The sequence below is a fragment of the Lagenorhynchus albirostris genome, chromosome 4 (genome assembly GCF_949774975.1).
Source record: "Lagenorhynchus albirostris chromosome 4, mLagAlb1.1, whole genome shotgun sequence".
Classification (NCBI taxonomy): domain Eukaryota; kingdom Metazoa; phylum Chordata; class Mammalia; order Artiodactyla; family Delphinidae; genus Lagenorhynchus; species Lagenorhynchus albirostris.
Genome location: NC_083098.1, coordinates 3,400,670 through 3,419,464, shown reverse-complemented (window position 1 = coordinate 3,419,464; position 18,795 = coordinate 3,400,670). Strand labels below are relative to the sequence as shown.

Here is an 18,795-nt window from a genome sequence, read left to right as displayed (position 1 = left end):
TGTAATCTGTATTGTGTCCATCCTTTGTTCATTCTCTCAGGTTATAATAAAGAGATGTCTTTTCTCCTCACTTAGAGTAATCCTTCCACCTGGATGACAAGGCTAACCCTTCCCATCTTCTTAGAGACATTCCTACGTCAAAGACCCCCCCTAACTCCTGTATCTTCAATTTCTCACTCCCTTCTCTGGTACTCCTCTCCATGGCAATCCTTCCCGTAATAAAAGAAGGGCAGAGAATCCTCCCTTGGGAATAGCCCTGAAAGATATAAAAACTTATATTTGTAGCTTAAATAAGTAAAATCTGTTATGGGAGAAGGGATGGAATAATCAAAGGAACAGAATAAAGAGTTTAGAAATAGACGGAATACACTTAAGGACCTGTCATATGATAAAGACACCATTTCAAATAAGGAAGAAGAGACAGCTCGTCATTAAATGGTCAGAGACAGGTAGTAGAAAATTTGGAAAAAAGTATACCTCTCTCTTTATATGAAAATGAATTCCATTTGATCAATGATTTTAACAGGAAAAGTCAAAGTATAAAAGTTTATGGTGACGACTTCCCTGGTGGCGCAGTGGTTAAGAATCCACCTGCCAATGCAGGGACACGGGTTCGAGTCCTGGTCCAGGAAGATCCCACATGCTGCGGAGCAACTAAGCCCGTGAGCTGCAACTACTGAGCCTGTGCTCTAGAGCCCGCGAGCCACAACTACTAAGCCCACGCGCCGAGCCCATGCTCCGCAACAAGAGAAGACACAGCAATGAGAAGCCCACACACCACAACGAAGAGTAGCCCCCGCTCACCACAACTAGAGAAAGCCCGTGCGCAGCAACGAAGACCCAATGCAGCCAAAAATAAATAAATTAAAAAAAGATTATGGTGATAGATCCACAAATTATTTGACTCTCTGCTTTTGAGTGTGGGCTGAACTTAAGGATTAGCTTCCAACAAGTAGAGTGCAGCAGGGAAAAATACTAGCTTTACAGTAGAGAAGTATGACAGACACTGTACCCAAGTGATCAAGTTTACCATTACCAGCAACAAGACATCCTGGCATCACACGATGTAATGTCATGAGAAGGGCTCCTCACCTTCGTGCTATGCCTCCCCCAAATCCACAACCTTAGTCTAATCGAGAGGAAGCAGCAGACAGACTCGGATCGAGGGACCTCCTACAAAGCGCCTGACCAGCGCACACTGCAAGTGCCAGGTCATGAGAGACAAGAAGAGACAGTGGAATTACTACACTGAAGTAGACTTGATATGAGAAGACGTGACAGCTGAAGCAATGTGGGGTCCTGGACAGAAAAGGATCTGAATAAAGTCTGTAGTTTAGTTAACAGTACTGCACCAATGTTAGTTTCTTACCAATTGTTCTACGGATATGAAGTTAAGCTGGGTGAAGGGTGTATGGGAACTCCTCAGTGCTATCTCAAAAAAAAAAAAAGGGTGTAAATATTTGTGACCTTGGATTAGGCAATGGTTTCTTAGCTATGACACCAAAAGCACAAGCAACAAAAGAGAAAACAGATACACTGTCCTTCATAAAAATGATAACTTTTTGTTTTTAAAAGATACCAACAAGAAAGGGAAAAGATAACCCATGGAAGGGGAGAAAATATCCGCACATCATATATCTGATAAGGGATTTGTATCTGACATATATAAAGAACTAATTTCTAATAACAAAAAGACAAACAACCCAATTAAAAACACACAAAGAATCTGAATAGATGTTTCTCCAAAGGAGATAAACAAATGTCCAATAAGCACATGAAAAGATGCTCAATATCATTAATCATCAGAGAAATACAAATCAAAACCACAACACGATGCCACTTTATATCCACTAAGACGGCTATAATCAATAAGACATAACAAGTGCTGGAGAGGATGTGCAGAAATTGGAACCCTCGTGCACTGCTGGGGGCGGGGGAGTAAAATGGCGCAGCCACTTCGGGAAACAGTCTGGCAGTTCCTCAGAATGTTAAACATACAGTTTCCATATAACTCAGTCATAGGTATATACTTTCTTTTCCATTAAAAATTAATTTATTCAGATTATGTTTTCCAAAAGAGAGGGTTCTGTGCTAGTCATCTTTGAAAGTTTTCATACCATTTCAGAACCACATTTGTCGGAATGAACATTTCAGATGGACTTGATGTCATCTGGGCCTGAGAGACATCAAATGAAGCAAAACTGTAGGAGCTGTCCAACATCTTTTGTGGGAACTGAGTAAATGAGTCAACTGAAGACACAGCAGCATTACCTACAGGAGTCTGCTGAGCCAGACTGTCCAATAATTCCACTGAACTTCCAACGTGAGCAACAGATGGAGTCCGGACACTATTCATGGCCCCAGAAGGGTGCTGGCTTCCTCCTCCAGGTTTAAGACCTGAAGTTTTGAAGATGGCACTCGGTTTCCCACTCACGGCAAATCCTAGGAGTTGCCGTACTGGCATTCCATTTGAATCAGGACAGGAGAAGTAGACAGATCCTCCCATTCCCTCAGGAAATGGGACTGTTCCCAGCATAAAAACCACAGCACGGTTGATATTTTCATAATCAGGCAAGTCAGCAACAAATTTATCCTCTGCCACTTGCTGTGCAGCTGTCTGCACCAGCCTCCCCGCCACCAAGCGGCCAAACATGGTGGCGGCTCCACTCAGCCAGCAGAGACCCGAAGTCCTGGCGCTACTGCCCTAGTCGAGCCCAAGAACCTTCCAGAAGTGGCGGCGGATGCCTACCCCTCTGCTACACAGCAACTAGGCCAACGGCAGAAATGCCTCCTGCCCCCGTGACCTCTGACCTCTCCTTCCTCAGGTATATACTTAAGATAAAAGAGAACATATGTCTGCACAAAAACTTGTACATGAATGTTCATAGGTACGTTATTCACAGCAGCCCCACAGTGGAAACGACCCAAATGTCCATTAGTGGATGGACAGTTGTTACCTAGGGCTGGAGGGGCTGGGGAGTGATGGTTAATGAGTATGAGCTTTCTTTCTGGGAGGATGGCAACGTTCTAAGACACACTGTGGTGACGGTTGCTCAACTCTGTGAATATACTAAACACCACTGAGTCATATCCTTCAGATGACGTGATTGTATGGTGTGTGACTTGTATCTCAATAAAACTCTTGCTTAAAAAAGAACATTTACAGTCACACACGAAAAAGATTATGGGGAAAACAACTGTAATTTTTTTTAAAGAAACTTTGATTTGGAAAGCTTTGTCTAAGTGTGGCAAAAAAATCTCAAAACTCATAAGATCACTTAACTAAAAATTTAAAACATCTATATGACCAAAAACTGATATAAACATAACTGTCTTTTTTATTTTTGAGATTTAAACACTTAGACACACCGGCTGAATTGTGGTAGAGAAGTGAGGTCAAAAAGTCCAGTGAACTCATAACATCACCATACAAAATCACAGATGGCAATTCTATGTCCATCTCTGATGCCAGTAGTGCTAACACCAGGCTATGAAATGGCAATGATTTAAATACCCAATGAAAATAGAAATGGTAATTTGGGTGGAATTTGGATAGCACTTGACCCAAGAATGATTTCAACTAAATTAAGAGTAGGGCAGATAGTGTCCAATTTACTTTGATATTCCAAAAAACATAAAGCAAACTGTGGACGAAGAATGTCGCCTGTCATCTCAGTAAACAAAGGATGTTGAGGCCATGAAGCCCTCAGCCACTGCAGCTGCCCCCAAGAGTGCACCCTGAGGGGATTCAGGATGGAGAAAAGCAGGATACTGGCCCTAGATGGTATAGGTGCACATCAAAGGAATAATTTCAATGAGCCCAGACTCTTGCATCTTCCCATACAGGGAAAAGCACTAAATTCATTAACTTGAGATTTTTAGTTTTCTCTAATTAGCAGTAATCTTTTGATGTTCCAACTACCTGTTTTTTTTTGTTTTTTGTTTTGGTTGTTATTGTTGCAAAAACTCTCCAGATCCTGGCTCTTCCCTTATGTCTCTGGAGCAGTCCCTCAGAGCCGTCTCAGAGGTTGTCTCCCGGGCTGTAGTCCTCAGAATGCCTGTTGACTAAAACATAATTCTCAACTTTTACATTGTGTTCTTTTATCCCCCAGGTGACAGTGTGGCGACCACTAAAGGACCTAGAGCTGACTTCTCTCCTTCACCTGAACTCTCTGAGGAACAGGAGCCTTGGTACCAGCAGAGGCCTCTTCTGTCCACCTACCTCCTGAGAGACTCCAGACGAATCTGGGTGAGTCTCCCCTGGTTCTCAGAGCTCCAGATTATTGGTTGATGATCCAGAGTTTTATGTGGTGGTGTGTAACAGGCACCTGGCTCCCAAGCTGAAAGATACTGGGGGTGGGGGGCCTGGCTAAAAGACACTGGGGGTTCTGGACTGGGTGATGAGGTGAGAGGCTGGCCTAAAATCTTTGCCTCCAACTAAGACTCCAGCCAGGTTTATGTATGTACAAACCTTACACTTACAAGTACTTACTTAATTGGGAATTAAAGGAAATCTTGCCTCAAAAATGACAAAGATGGGGCTTTTTTATTGTGCACACAGTTAAGTTAGAGAAAACCGGCTTGATAAGACACCTTTTCAGAATTCTGACCTTAAAGTAACAAAAGTCCTTCTAGGGGGAGCTTGCATTTCCCTTCCTGTGTCTTTGAGATGTAAATGTTCTACCTGATCTTCGGTGCTGTGTGTGTTTTTAAACTTGGTCTCTGCCATCTGGAAGGTAACATACGGTGTACATCTGTCAGCCAATCGAACAGACTGGGATTCCGAGCAGTCTTCTGTCTGTGCCAACTCTCAGGCACTTTTTTTGCCATCTTAACCTTCATTGTGTCAGCCTGTTCAACGAAGGCCTTTACTTTCTTAGACTATTTTTGGGATTAAACCTTCTGGATCTTGTTTAGTCGGCACCCTCCACGCTCTCTTATTGGGAAGCCTCTTGCATTTTATTGGTTTGAGCCACTATTAAGATATACCTCATTAAGGGCCAGATGATGGATCCTGTAAATTGGAGATACTTCTAAACTGGTAAAATTTTAGAGCGCTCTCATAGTGAGCAGTTGTTTTATTGGCACCCATGAAAAAAACAAATTAGAAGGTGGAAAAAGACATATATAATGATTAACCTAAGAACTCCTTTAAAACAAACAAAGAAAAAAACAGTTTGGGAAGACTTATTTGTGGTCTCTGCTTCCCCTCAATGGGTCTTACAGATGCTAATAAAAGCATTAGGCTAATTAATGTTAATTAGTTTAACATGGAAGTTAAAAAAAATGAAGGGAAAAGTCTAGAGACTTCTTCCTGACAAGGTGGAAATTTTAGAGACTAGTACCCCCAAATAAAGAAATCTACAGATGGTTATTAATAAATGGGATAAATAAAATGGATGTTAGTGGGATTAAAACAAAAGGTTTTGATGTAACACTACCTATGGATGATGGGCCAAAGGGACCCCCTATTGGTTCCCAACATTAAAGGGTCCCAAACAAGTCCACTCTACCCAGTTTAAAAAACATATATATTTAAAAGGCTGGAAGAAAATTACATTTAGATACCTGACCAACAGTTACTTGGGGCAACAGGCCAACTAATCAAATGAAAAGACTGACAAAAGGGCCTGAGTCTCTTGGTTCAACCCCTCGCTAGGGACCCCAGAGCCTTTTAAACAAAATAGATAAAATGGTTGGGGAATGAAAGAAAGCTTCTAGGACTCCTTGTATGACCAAAGCTTGTTGATTGGGTCCTAATGGGAACCAAAGTTAAAGGTATAAAAGTTGACAGAATTGAGATGAAAGTTTATAAAAATTGGTATATTTAAATAGGCTTTATATAAGATGTTTACATTTCTTTTGCTGAAATTGTGGGATAGACATGTTTCACTGGGATAGACATGTTTCACTGGGCTTGTGGGATATTTATTGTGAGATAGACATGTTTCACTGGGCTTCCTCTACTTGGTATTATAAGACAGGGCATATGAATGTGGCCCTCATGAACTATTAAACATATGAAATGAAACCAATAGGGTTACCTGAGCCCATACAATATGAGGTAAAAAATGGGAACTAATATTCAGGGGTCAATAAAAATAATAATAGACATTTTGCTCTGGGTCTACCCTGTGCACTCAAAAAGAGGGCCGTTGTTAATGCCTTATGCAAGCTTTGGAGTCATGATAAATTAAATCCTAAAGTTCTAGAACATGGAACTCTTGATTTTCAGTTTAGTTGGAAATCTCTCTGATACAAAAGCAAATAAAGTAAGTATAGTTGGGCAAATCAATATTTTAATATCATTTAGGTGGCAGATCAGTTCTTTGGAGAATTAGGAGCAGATGTACCTTTCAAATCTCTACAAATCAGAAATGTAAATACAGCCCACAAAGACCAGAGACTGAGACTAATTAGCTCAAACAGGTAAAACCTGAAACCAAGGGGAAAAAAAGGGAAAAAAGGCCTTTTTAAACTCAAACTGTTAGAAAGGTTTCCTCACCCAAAATCTAATTCATAGCCTCCTTAAGGGTTTATCAAGGACAGATACAAATCTTTCTTTTCCACAAATAGTGAAGCCTTGGTCATCTGAGCAAACAAATTTAACTTATTCCAACTGTTACTTATACACTAGTGAGTTTATATGGTAATACCTGATTCATAACTAAGCTTTTAGAGTGAAGCTATGCGATCTCTAGTTTTGTCTGTTTATATGTCTGGGTGTACATTACATATGAGATGTCTCAAACTCTGGAAAATATTATCAAAATTAAACTTATAAAAGAGCTCTATTTAATTGACTTAAAATAAGCACTTACAAACTAAATATTTCTAAATATAAAAGAAACTGGCCAGAGTGAATTTTGGGTTCACATGATCTAGGAAATATTCAATATTAAATTAGTATCTGATATTAAAGCTATCTTAAGCTTGTTGGTTTAGTCAGTACAGACATGTCTTACTTTTATTGTACCTAGGTTTAATGAAGGTCGTAAGTTCATGTTATTTGTAACAGTTTGTCAACAACAAAAAAAATTAAATAGTACGATTTTCATAAGTTACAAAATAAAGGTAAATGAGATAAGAGTTTTCAGGTGAACTCTTCAGGAATAATTATGTTTCGGGTATGTCTATCTTAAAATAGTTTCTTCAGATTTTTTGGTAATTTGAGTTTTGACAAGTTAAAAATGATGGGAATTTATTGAATATCCAGGTTATTTCAAATAAGATAAAATACTGGAACGTTAATTGCTAAACAGGTCTAAATCTACCTACTTTTGTCTCCTTACGAGAGGGAAACTAAAGATGTTTGGGTTTATTGGACACATGTCTTGTACCACACTGAGGAAAGAAATTATGCTATGAGAAGATGTATGTTTCTAGAGGTTTTAGAATATTCAAATCAGGAAATGCTGTTTGTGAACAAACAGTTCATAATCACTTGCTCCTTTTCAGTTTTTGCTAAAGATTAAGGTTTTTAAGGGTTAAAACTGTAATATGTAATCAAAGCTACTAAAAATATCAAGGGAAACATTTCAGTGGGCTAGGAAAGTAGGATGTATGTTCTCAGCAAAAGAAGATACGAAGAATAGAAATGAATTTGTTGGAAAAAGAAGGGTGATTTTGTCCTACAGACATTTACTTCTCCTTAAAAAATTCCTTAAAAAAAATTAAGGAACTAATATGAACACAGAAAGTTGTGGAAGGTTTGCAGAAAGGGAGCCCTGAAAAGGAGTTCTGGACATGGTCAGGCTGGGATTAGATTAAATTTAATTAGGTAAATGGATTTTGTTATTAAAAATAGGCTGATGTAGGAATGGACTTGGTTCCTCTCTCTGTTAAGAGAACAAAGTTTTCACTGCTTTTGATAAGAGATTGAGTTTCCCTGACTCTAAGTGATCTGTTTTTGCTTTTGAAGTATTTTGTCACTTTCGTTAAGTGAATTAAGTGTTGTTTCACAGCGACCTATGATCCTATTTGACCAAGTGTTTTGAAACCTTTTTGATACTTTTGACAAACTTCCCAAATCAAAAATTCTAACTAAAGTTCTTCTGACCCCCAGCTAACTCTGAGATGTTTCAAAGGAATCCTGAGATATCTCGAAGAGAGATATTAAACTAAGTTTATTTATGTTAACGTACATGGGAAACACTGTCAAGTAAGTGGTGATAATACCTTCTAAGGTTAGATGTCATTCATATAGATATTCCAAAATTTGTAAAGAATTCCTAAAAGTCTGACATGTCCTGGTATAATGCTATCAGTCATAATTCTATTTATTATCTTAAAATGTTGTTTGTCACAGAAATATCCAAGTTTCTTGTCAATTGCACTGTGATCAGATCTTTAACCATGCCATATTAAGTCTTTTGTCGTTTTTAGGCAATCATTGTTTTACTCTGATGCTTTTATATAATGAAGATCTTCAAGAAGATTTACAAAAAGGACTATTTGACAAATACAAGTTTCTGACAACTTTTAGATCATACCACTGAGCTGGAAAACCTTTCCTCTTACACTTACCCCAAGTTGATTAAGTATACCTTTGTAAACAAAGATGAAACATTTCTTTTTCTCTCTACCTGATCCCTCCAGAATTTGGCTTCTCCAGCTGGCTCCCCTGGGGACTTGATGGCTTATTTCGACCAGATTACAACTAGTTATACTAATCATTGTTTTAATTTGCTCTCTTGTTAGTTTCAAATTACTTATGACTTGGCCCTCTCTCTGCTGCACTCTGACCTTACTAATGTTATTAGCTGTATTATTTATATCCTGTCTATTTTATAAGATTGCTTTCTCTTGCATTACCCAATGTGTAACCAGGCCTCCAACAAAATCAATGATGTCTTAAGACAGTTGATCACATACATAACTCTAGAATAATTGTAACAGTGCAACTTTAGATATGGGAAGAAGTAACAAGGGAAAACAGCTCCTGGATCGTCATCAACTAGTAAGATAGGCGCTGCAGAGAATTTTAGATTACCAACAGGGCCCAATCCCCAAAATAACCCATTGGGTGGTCTCTCAACAGAATCTTCGCCTGATCTAGGAATGAGCCCTCCTAGCGCCATGGGACAAAAACTGGTCATGAAATGACTCCCAAACATTGGTCAAATTTATGAGTAAGAGGAGGCACTGTGGACAAAGAATGTCACCTGCCATCTCAGTAAACAAAGGATGTAGAGCCATCAAGCACTCTGCCACTGCAGCTGTCCCAGCTGTGCACCCTGGGGCATTCAGGATGGAGAGAAGCAGGACACTGGCCCCAGAGAGCAAAGGTGCACATCAAAGGAATGAGTTCAATGAGGCCAGACTCTTGCATCTTCCCATACGGGCAAAATGCTGAATTCATTAACTTGAGATATCTGGTTTTCACTAATGAGCAGTAATCTTTTCATGTTCCAACTACCTGGCTTTTTTTTTTTTTTTTTTGCTTGTGTTTGTTTGTTTTTACAAAAACTCCTCTGCATCTTGGCTTCTCCCTGACCTCTTCAGAAGAGTCCCTCAGAGCTATCTGAAGAGGCTGTCTCCTGGGCTTAAGTGCTCAGTGTGTCTGCGAATAAAACGTAATTCGCAATCTTTAGGTTGTGCATTTTTTTTTTCAGTCAACAGTACATACCCGTTAGGTGTAGTAATACACGCACGAGGTATAGAAACTTTAAATGAAATCCTAACTATTTAATCTACGATGGCCGAATCTGACAATTCTAATTTCATGAAATTCGTTGACTTTGCAATAGGTACACCTGTTTATTCTATAACCACAAATTAATTTAAAGAAACTAAAGATAAAAACTAAGTTCGTTGTGGGAGAATTCAACATCCTGGAGTAAACTTTTTTTTTTGACTTTTTAACCGTTCTTTTGTTTTTAAGTAAAACAAAACAAAACCAAACCCATCCCGCTGCATCATTCTACTTTTTTTTCTTAAGTGAAAGGGGGGGCGGGTAATGAAGTATTTTACCAAGTCATCCTGACGGTTCTAGGGGCAACCATGACACGACAAGCCCTAGAGTTAATTTCAGGCAACGCAGAAAAATTCCTGGCCCCAGATCCACTCTGGTCACTTGGGCAGCATTTGAAAGTTACTGCTGGTGGCAGAACGGTTCAAATTCTTAAGAAAGGAGTAGGACGACTGCCAAGACGCCAGCCAGCTGAAGACCAAGGGGAAATGCTGTGCAAATGTTAGTTTACCCATTTCCAACTCGGCAACAGACTACGCCTGGGCTTCGGGAGGGGGCTCAGCACAGGCGCTCGGGGAGATTCCGCGGCGGCGCCGTGCTGACAAGTTTCCTCCGCCCGTGACCTCTGGCCTAGTTAGTTGTCAACTCTGCAGCTGGACGAGCCGGGGAGGAAGCCGGGGAGGAATCCAGGGTCCGCCGGGCGCTGACCGCGCGACCTCTGCCTTGGTTCCACCCAACGACGCGGGCCCGGGCTGCCCCGCGACCTCGCTCCCCTCACCCGCGCGCCCAGACCCCGCTCACCCGGGCAGGCCAGCCTGGCCAGCGGCACCTGCATGTTCACTGCAGTCGTACGCTGGCTGACGCCGCGGGAGGAGCTCGCGCTCGGCTCGCCCGGACGCGTGACCTCTAGGCCACCGGGGGCGCCATCGCCCGCCTGCACGCGCGGAGACTCCGCCTCCCTCCTCAGCGACTGCTCCGCCTTCATGGCGCTCCCGCCTCCCTCTTGCTGTGCACAGACGCCGCGCGAGACGCGACGAAGGCAGTGCTTCCGGGTCACGGACTGAGGGGGCAAGGGAAGAGACTCCAAGTCCCGGCGCTGCCCGCGGCTGCAGGCGGCGCGGCCTCTCACCGGGGCGCGGCCTCTCACCGGGGCGCACGGAGGCCGCCGGAGCTCTGGGGGGCCGAGACCACCAATCCCAGGGCGCTTCGCGCGCGCAGTGCCAAGAAGGTGGGGCGGAGCGGCGCGCACGGCACCCTGGGAGGTGTTGTCTTCTGCTCCGGGAGCGCAGAGCTGCCCGAGGCGCACTCACTGGCACCTGATTGGCTGTCCCGAGAAAGTGACAGGGCTACGCGGCCCAGGGCCGAGAGCGGCGAGGAGGCGGGCCAGCTGGGATTTAGGCGCGAGCGGTTGAAAGTCGGTTGGTATTAGTTTGGCCGCCGAGGTGCCGTCCCACCCCCAGCCCTCTCCATGGCGGACCCGGAGGAGCTGCGGCTTTCCCCGCAGCCGCTGCCCTCCTCTGCCTCGTCTTCAGGCGCGTCTTCAGCATCTTCCCCCGGCACCCCGGGGGGTTTGGACCGGACGGTTCCGAACAGGAACAGCGGCCGGCCGGTGGACCCGCTGGAGGAGGTGGAGCTGCAGATCGGAGACGTGAGTACGGCCGGCGGGTCCGGGCCGGTCCCGCCCGTGTTCAGGATTCGCGTCGGGAGTCCCGGGCATCCCTCCCGCGCCGCGCCCGCGCCGCGCCCGCGCCGGGGGTTCTTCGTGCTCGGCTGCCGGGTTCCAGTCCGGCGCTGTAACCCGAAACCGCGCAGTTCGCATCGCCCGCCCCACCTCGTCTGCGGGGCTGAGGGCCAGGCCGTGATCCCTCTGCCGGGACTTAAGGCGCCCCCGTCCCGGTTGGCCGCCTGCCCAGAGCCCGCTGACAAGGCGATTATCTGTACGGGCGGACCCAGTCAGGACGGGTCACTCCCCGCCCGGTGGTCCAGACGGCTTCCACTAACGGGGCAGAGACCCCTCCCCGGGGTGTCTGCTGGGACGCCGGGTCTGGACGCTTCTGTTGAACCTCCAATTTCCAAACCCCTCCTCCCCGAGGGGTCCCGGTTTCAGGATTTAAGGTCAAGTGTAGGGTGTGTCTTAACTGGGAGACCCTCCCGTGCAGATCACAAACTGCGGAGTGAACTCCGTTAATGTCTCGTTGCTTAGTCGGTATTTGTTGTTCTAGAAGATGGCGAGAGTGCTGCAGCAGTTTGTCTCTGCTGAGCAGGCTGGTTCCGAGTGAGTGCGTAGAATGCAGTGCGGATGTGTAACTTGAGGGTCTGTTCTTTGGTCTGTACGTTTTCACGGTCTGCCGCGTTCACAGGTAAAGACAGTGGAGCACGGCCCTTGGTACCCACGTATCAGTAAGAGCTGTGTCATAAGAAGACCTTCAGATACTTCTGGTACTTGGTGTCAACGGGCCCAAGGCGTCTTGTTGAGCTAAATGAGACTCTAGTGTATTTTCAACGAAAAAAAATGCTGACTGCTCATGTCTCATCCGTCATGGATTATCTTTCTCGCAGACATACTTCCTCAAAGCTTCATATAGAAGAACTTCTGGGACTTCCCGGGTGGTCCAGTGGTTAAGAATCCGCCTTGCAACGCAGCGGAGGCGGGCCCGAGCCCTGGTCTGGGGACTAAGATCCCGCGTGCCACCTGGGCATCTGAGCCGCGCGCTGTAGAGCCGGCGCCGGACAGCTAGTGAGCCCGCGTGCCCCAGGGACGAGCCTGCCTGCTGCAACTAAGACCCGGTGCAAGCAAAGAAGCAACTAAATTTAAAAAAAAAAAAAAAAAAGAAAATTTCTTAGGTTCCACGAGCTGATCAGTTCCAAGAGCTGATGTTTTAGTTTGTAGATTTTTTTACTTTGAAAGAAAATAACTTGGGCATTGGATTCGAGGTTCTAAGTTATTTTCAGGTTGGTTTATAAGACGTGGAGAGAATTTTAAAAAAAAAAAGCTTCTATTCTTTGACTTTTTTTTTTTTTTATAATTTCAGGCAGCATTTTCATTAACCAAACTTCTTGAAGCTGCATCTGCAGTATCAGCTCAAGTGGAAGAGCTTGCCTTCAAATGTACAGAAAATGCACGTTTCCTTAAAACATGGCGGGACCTCTTGAAAGAAGGCTATGATTCCTTGAAGCCTGACAACTGATTTGACTGTAATAATCCATACCACCTCATTTATGATGTGTGCACATGTACCGTGTGGATAGGATAACCACCAGCGGTTCTGTATACAGAAGATGAAATTTTTCTTGGTTTTCTTCATTTTGTGAAAACAGAATATGATGTTATTTTTGATGCTGCCCGTTTATCTTTAAACATTTTCTGTTCTCTAAACTTTCAAAGATTCTTCTATGGAAGTTAATTTAATCAGTAGATAATATTAATAATGCCACAGTGCTACCAGTAGCAGGTGGACCATTATTCTCTTCAGTTTGCAAGAAGATACCAAAAATTGCAGAGTTTGAAGTCGAGCTTTATTATATGGACCAATGTTAGATTCAGCTCCATTAGGCTAAGTTCCCTAGAACCAATGATTGTGTCTTATTACTTATATATGTCCAGCAGCTAGAAGTCTGTTACACAACAGTCACTAAATGTTTGATGAATAAGAGTTGACAACATAAATAAAATCTGTTTTTTCTTCCTATTTTTAGCATAAAGATTATAGTTGTTTCTCGAAAAGATATTTGAGTCAGAACCTCATTGACCTGAAGGAAAATGTTATCTTTTTTTTTTAAACAGGATTTTGAACTTTAACTGTTGACAGCTTTTTATAATATATGATAAATATTTTTCACGCTTCTATGATGCTTTCCAAAAAAGCGTTTACTGAAACCTGTCTTGAAAGAATGCCTATTTTTTTTCCTAAGGTTAACTGCTTTTATGGATATTTCTCATATTTGATGTTGTTATATGTTTGCTCTCTTTAAAGTGCCTTATCAAAATTGTGGCTCTGTATTATTTTGGAGCTTGGCAAGTAATAATTCTAAATTCTAAATATAATAATTCTAAACAAGTTACTTTTTTTTTTTTTTTTTTTGCGGTACGCAGGCCTCTCACTGTCGTGGCCTCTCCCATTGCGGAGCACAGGCTCCGGACGCGCAGGCTCAGCGGCCGTAGCTCACGGGCCCAGCCGCTCCGCGGCATGTGGGATCCTCCCAGACCGGGGCACGAACCCGCATTGCCTGCATCGGCAGGCGGACTCTTAACCACTGAACCACCAGGGAAGCCCTAAACAAGTTACTTTTTAAAAATGCATCAAATTTAAATGGTGCAATTATTTTCCTATTATTCGATCTTCATGACAGTGTTCTATTTCACTTGTCTCGTATCTTACGTTGCGCTCCCTCTCTCTCTCTCTTTCTCTTTTTTGGTGGGTTTGTGTCGTATATGTCAGTGATTGAACCAACTAATTCTCTTGCTGTGTAACTTCTGGATGCCTCCGATACAGTATCTTACTTCTTTGTAGGTAAGGAGGTATGTACAGAACTATATTCCCAAGCCCCACAATGGGCCTGTGAAAGGGGACACATGGATGGGCAAAGGATAGTTTTGTTTAGCATATTAGGTCGTGGTTCTTGATTAATTTTTTGAAGTTAAGGATAACACATATGGTGTGTTCCTATACCAAAGAGATGCTTGTTTTGATATTAGAAAACTGTTTTTCTTATGTGTCATGAAAATTGCAATTTTCAAAATGTACAAAAATAAACTTTTGTTCAAACCAAATGTTATTTCCATTTTTTTGGGTTCATTATTTTAAAACTTTTTACTGAAATATTTCAAACCTAACAGGAAAGGTGAATGATTTGAAGAACACCCATGTATTCTCACCGTGTGGATTTACTGAATTAGCAGTTGGTATGTTTTCTTCAGATCTATGCATGTATGTAAATGTTAGATGCATTTGAAGCTTGTTTTGTTACCTCTTTGATCCCATCCCCTTCTTCTCTCCCCAGAGATAACCACTGTCCTAGAGGTGGTGCATATTCTAGTTTGCGTTCTTGTATTTTTAATACGTATACACGTTTTCATAACACTGCAAAGTACTGTCCTGAAACTAATACTGTAAATCAACTATACTTCAGTTTAAAAAAAAAAAACACTACTATTTTGTGTATGTAGTAACCAGCCTCCAGAGGGCCCCAGTGGTCTTCTCTCTCCTGAAACCCATGGCCCTGTAGAGTCTCCCATGTTGAATAGTGCTGACTTGTGTAAGTACCAGCCTGTTGAGGAAATGCAGTGTGATTTCCCAGACCATACCTTTTGTCCATTTTTCTGTTATGTTTTGTGTTTCCCTTATGGATTTGTAGGTATTACATATTTTGAATACTAACTAATGATCCATTATGTATGTTTCAACCATCTTTTGTAGTCTGTGGTTTATTTTTATATTTGATTATAGAGTCTCCTTGAATAAATGTTTTTCATTTTAATTTGATCTCACCAATCTTTCATAATAGTGTTTTCTGGGTCTTGTCTAGGAAATGTCATAAAGATGCTCTCCTATATGTCTTTCCAAAAGTTAAAAAAGTTTGTTTTGAATGTTTAGGTGTTTAATCCACCTGAATTTCTTTTTGCTTATGGTTTCATTTTCGGGTCTTGTTTTGTATGTGTATAGGTGTTCCTCCAAATACCATGTTTCAAATGCTACATGTCATTCGATTGCCATATAAATGCCTCAGTCTGAGCTCTCTATTCTTTTGATCTATTTGCTTGATCTCAAGCTAAGATTCCCTGTAACTTCCCCTGTTTTGGCTGTATCATAAGTGTGATCTGTACTACTTTGGTTTTTGTGTGAGTTCCTCTCCCTGCCTCCCCCAGGTATATTTTTTTTAAGTTAGAAAAAGCATGTTAGTTGATTTCTAATTTTATTTAATTGCCATCAGCTTGGGCTAACCCTGATTTCAGGCACTGAGCCGTCTATGGACACTTTAGTTAATTCCTCTACCAAACTTATAGCTGCTAATGTTGGAGCTCACAGGCCTGCAGCTCCGCTCTGCTTATAGTTTCTGTTGCCCAGTAGGGTCCACAGAGAAGTTCATCTTATTTTCAAGAGTGGTTTTTAAAGAAAATAATCCCGTTTTATATTTCTTTTTGCTCTGCTTCATGGGAGAGATTGGGGAAGAGCTCAGAGCATAAACATTTCTTAAAGACTTCAGAAAAAAATTTAAACTTAGTAGCTCATTGCCAGCTCTATACAAACCTCAAACAATTTATTATTCTGACTGTAAACTTTTAAAAGCCTCAAGAGGCTGAAGTCAATAAGATGGAGTTTTTAGCATTAAAATAGTGTATTTAGTTTCAAAAGTTCCTAGTATGAAATATGCATCAGACAGTATGCTGGGAGCTTTATAGACATTATTTCATGTAACCATATTAGCTCTCTGAGGAAAGTGATATTATTCCTATCTACAGAATAGAAAACAGGCTGAGATGAAATAATTTGCCTGAGGGCCTCTGACACCAAAACTAATATGCTTGTCTATAACATACCTAGCTACCTAGCTTTTGGTTAGACCTATTAATATTCAAGGTTGTGATTTTATTTACTCTTCCCATGCGATGGTTTATGTGTCAACTTGGCTGGACCACAGGGTACCCATATATTTTGGCCAAACATTCTGGGTGCTTGTGTGAGGGCATTTTTGGATGAGATTAACAAATTGGTAGCCTGAGTAAAACAGATTGCCCTTCATAATCTGGGTGGGCCTCATTCAATCAGTCGAAGGCCTTGGAAACATAGCTCTTCCTGCCTGATGACCTGTGAACTGAGACATTAGCTTTTCCTGGTTCTACAGAGCTTCTGGCCTTTGGACTTGAACTAGGACATTGGCTCTGCAGGTTTTTGGACTTGCCAGCCTCCATAATCACATGAGCCAATTCCTTATAATAAATCTCTTTATATATGTAAACATATATATACACATTTGTTGAAAGCCTACCACATTCTTCATGTGGAAAACATTGGTATCATTCCGTGTAAGAACAGAAATGACTCAGACAAGGCATATTTTTAACAGAATTAAAGTTCGGGTAGTTTATTTTCAAAAGAAATCTATATAATTATTCAATAAATTTGTTATGTTTTTGATTCCAGTATTTTCATGTTTCAGACATTTGGGGGGTATTTAAAACTACCTGAAAACATTTTATTCCTGTGTAATGTTTTCAAATTATGAAAGCAAAAAATTTCAATAGCTCAGAGCTAAAAAGTATCTGATGAACTTGCCGACCACATGAACAGAAGGTAAATTCATCCCCTGATGACTTTCTCTATAGAGTAAAAGTGTCCTATAGAGTAAAACATGCGGATCTTTTCCCCCTGAAGTTCAGGTCCTGAATCAGTGCATTATGGCCCTTTTTTTCTTTTCCCTTAACTGCTTTATTGAGATATAATTTACATACCATAAAATTCACGCATCTAAAGTGTACAATTCAGTGGCTTTTCATATAACCGCAGAGTTGTTTATCTACCACTACAATCAATTTTAGAACTTCTTTTTGCCCAAGAAGATACTCTGTACTTCTCAGGCATCATCTCCCCAACCCTCCCACCTCAGTAACCTCTGATCTACTTTGTTTCTATGAATCTGCTTATTCTAGATATATCATGTAAATGGAATCATACAGTCATTTGAACTTTTTGTGCCTGGTTTATTCGCGTTCATCGTGTTATAACATGTGTCAGAATTTATTCCTTTTATGGCTGAATAATATTCCATCATATGTATACACCACATTTTGTTTATCTGTTCATCAGTTCACGGGCACTTGGGTTGTTTCCATCTTTTGGCTGCTGTGAATAATGCTATGATGAGTATCTGAATACAAGGATCTGAGTCCTGTTTTCTTCTGGGTTTATACCCAAGAATGAAATTGCTATATCATATGGGAATACTATGATAAGCTTTTTTTTTTTTTTTTTTGGTACGTGGGCCTCTCACTGTTGTGGCCTCTCCCGTTGCGGAGCACAGGCTCCGGACGCGCAGGCTCAGCGGCCATGGCTCACGGGCCCAGCCGCTCCGCAGCATGTGGGATCTTCCCAGACCGGGGCACGAACCCATGTACCCTGCATTGGCAGGCGGACTGTCAAGCACTGCACCACCAGGGAAGCCCTATGATAAGCTTTTGAGGAATCACCAAACTGTTTTCTACAGTGACTGCATCATTTTACATTCTGACCAGCAATGTAGAAAGGTTTTCAATATCCACGTCCTTGCCAATACTTGTTATTTTCTGTTTTTGTTTTTGTTTTTCTAAATTATAGCCCTCCTAGTACGTGCAGTGTTATCTCATTATAGTTTAATTTGTATTTTCCTAATGATTAGTGATATTGAACATGCTTATTGGCCATTTATGAATCTTCTTTGGAGAAAAGTCTATTCAAGTCCTTTGCCCATTTAATAAATTGGGTTGCTTGTCTTTTTTGTTGAGTTATAAGAGTTCTTTATATATTCTGGACATTAAACCCTTCTCAGATATATGAATGAAACTTCTTTCATTCTGAAGATTGTCTTTTCACTTCTTTTAATAATGTTTGTTGATGCACAAAAGGTTTTAATTTAGATGAAGCCCAGTTTATCCATTTTTTTTCCTTTTGTTGCTCATGCTTTTGTTGTCATATCTAAGAATCCGTCGCCAAATCCAGGGTTTGGAAGATTTCCCACATATTTTCTTCTAAGTCATTCATGTCATATTTATGTCGTCAATTCGTTTTGAGTAAACTTTTGTATACGGTGCGAGGTAGGGGTCCAAATTCATTATTTTGCATATGGATATCCAGTTGTCCCAGCACCATTTGTTGAAAAAACTGTTCTTTCCCCATTTGATTGTCTTGGCATCTTTGTTGAACATCAACTGACTATTAAATATGAGGGTTTTATTTCTGGACTCTCACTTCTGTTCCACTGATCTAAATGTCTATCCTTGTTCTAGCTTCTCTGACTCATTCCTTTGCCATACTTTTATTCTCTTTTTATGATCTCATATAATGGTGCTCATTTAAAGCAAAAAGACAACTGGGAAGGAAGTGACAGAGAGGTGCTGTTTTGAGTTAATA

At 41.5% G+C, this 18,795-nt stretch overlaps 3 protein-coding genes across 7 annotated transcripts in view; 1 reads left to right on the top strand and 2 right to left on the bottom strand.

The window, feature by feature from the left end:
- The window catches only part of ETFDH (electron transfer flavoprotein dehydrogenase), a 34,357-nt gene extending 23,707 nt beyond the window's left edge, over positions 1 to 10,650 (bottom strand). For 3 of the 4 annotated variants that reach the window (XM_060147504.1, XM_060147506.1, XM_060147505.1), the window contains exon 1: positions 10,493 to 10,650. In XM_060147504.1, coding sequence (XP_060003487.1) covers positions 10,493 to 10,526 — 34 coding nt within the window. In that variant the 5' untranslated portion in view covers positions 10,527 to 10,650. Of the gene's footprint in view, positions 1 to 3,922; positions 4,066 to 10,492 lie in introns of all 4 variants that reach the window. The other variant, XM_060147508.1, reaches the window with a different exon arrangement.
- LOC132519162 (protein Hikeshi-like) lies at positions 2,037 to 2,653 on the bottom strand. The gene has a single exon (XM_060147082.1). It carries the CDS (start codon positions 2,651 to 2,653, stop codon positions 2,096 to 2,098), a length of 558 nt encoding a protein of 185 aa, XP_060003065.1. The 3' UTR covers positions 2,037 to 2,095.
- Positions 10,651 to 10,915: 265 nt separating the features above from the next.
- On the top strand, positions 10,916 to 14,462 carry C4H4orf46 (chromosome 4 C4orf46 homolog). 2 transcript variants are annotated; one of them, XM_060147530.1, is made up of 4 exons: positions 10,916 to 11,339; positions 11,914 to 11,966; positions 12,724 to 12,886; positions 13,785 to 14,462. In XM_060147530.1, the coding sequence occupies exons 1-3, from the start codon at positions 11,160 to 11,162 to the stop codon at positions 12,737 to 12,739; spliced, it is 249 nt and encodes an 82-aa protein (XP_060003513.1). In that variant the 5' UTR covers positions 10,916 to 11,159; the 3' UTR covers positions 12,740 to 12,886; positions 13,785 to 14,462. The 2 variants fall into 2 exon arrangements, with proteins under 2 accessions (XP_060003513.1, XP_060003512.1); XM_060147529.1 differs by lacking the exon at positions 12,724 to 12,886.
- The last annotated feature ends 4,333 nt before the right edge of the window (positions 14,463 to 18,795 follow it).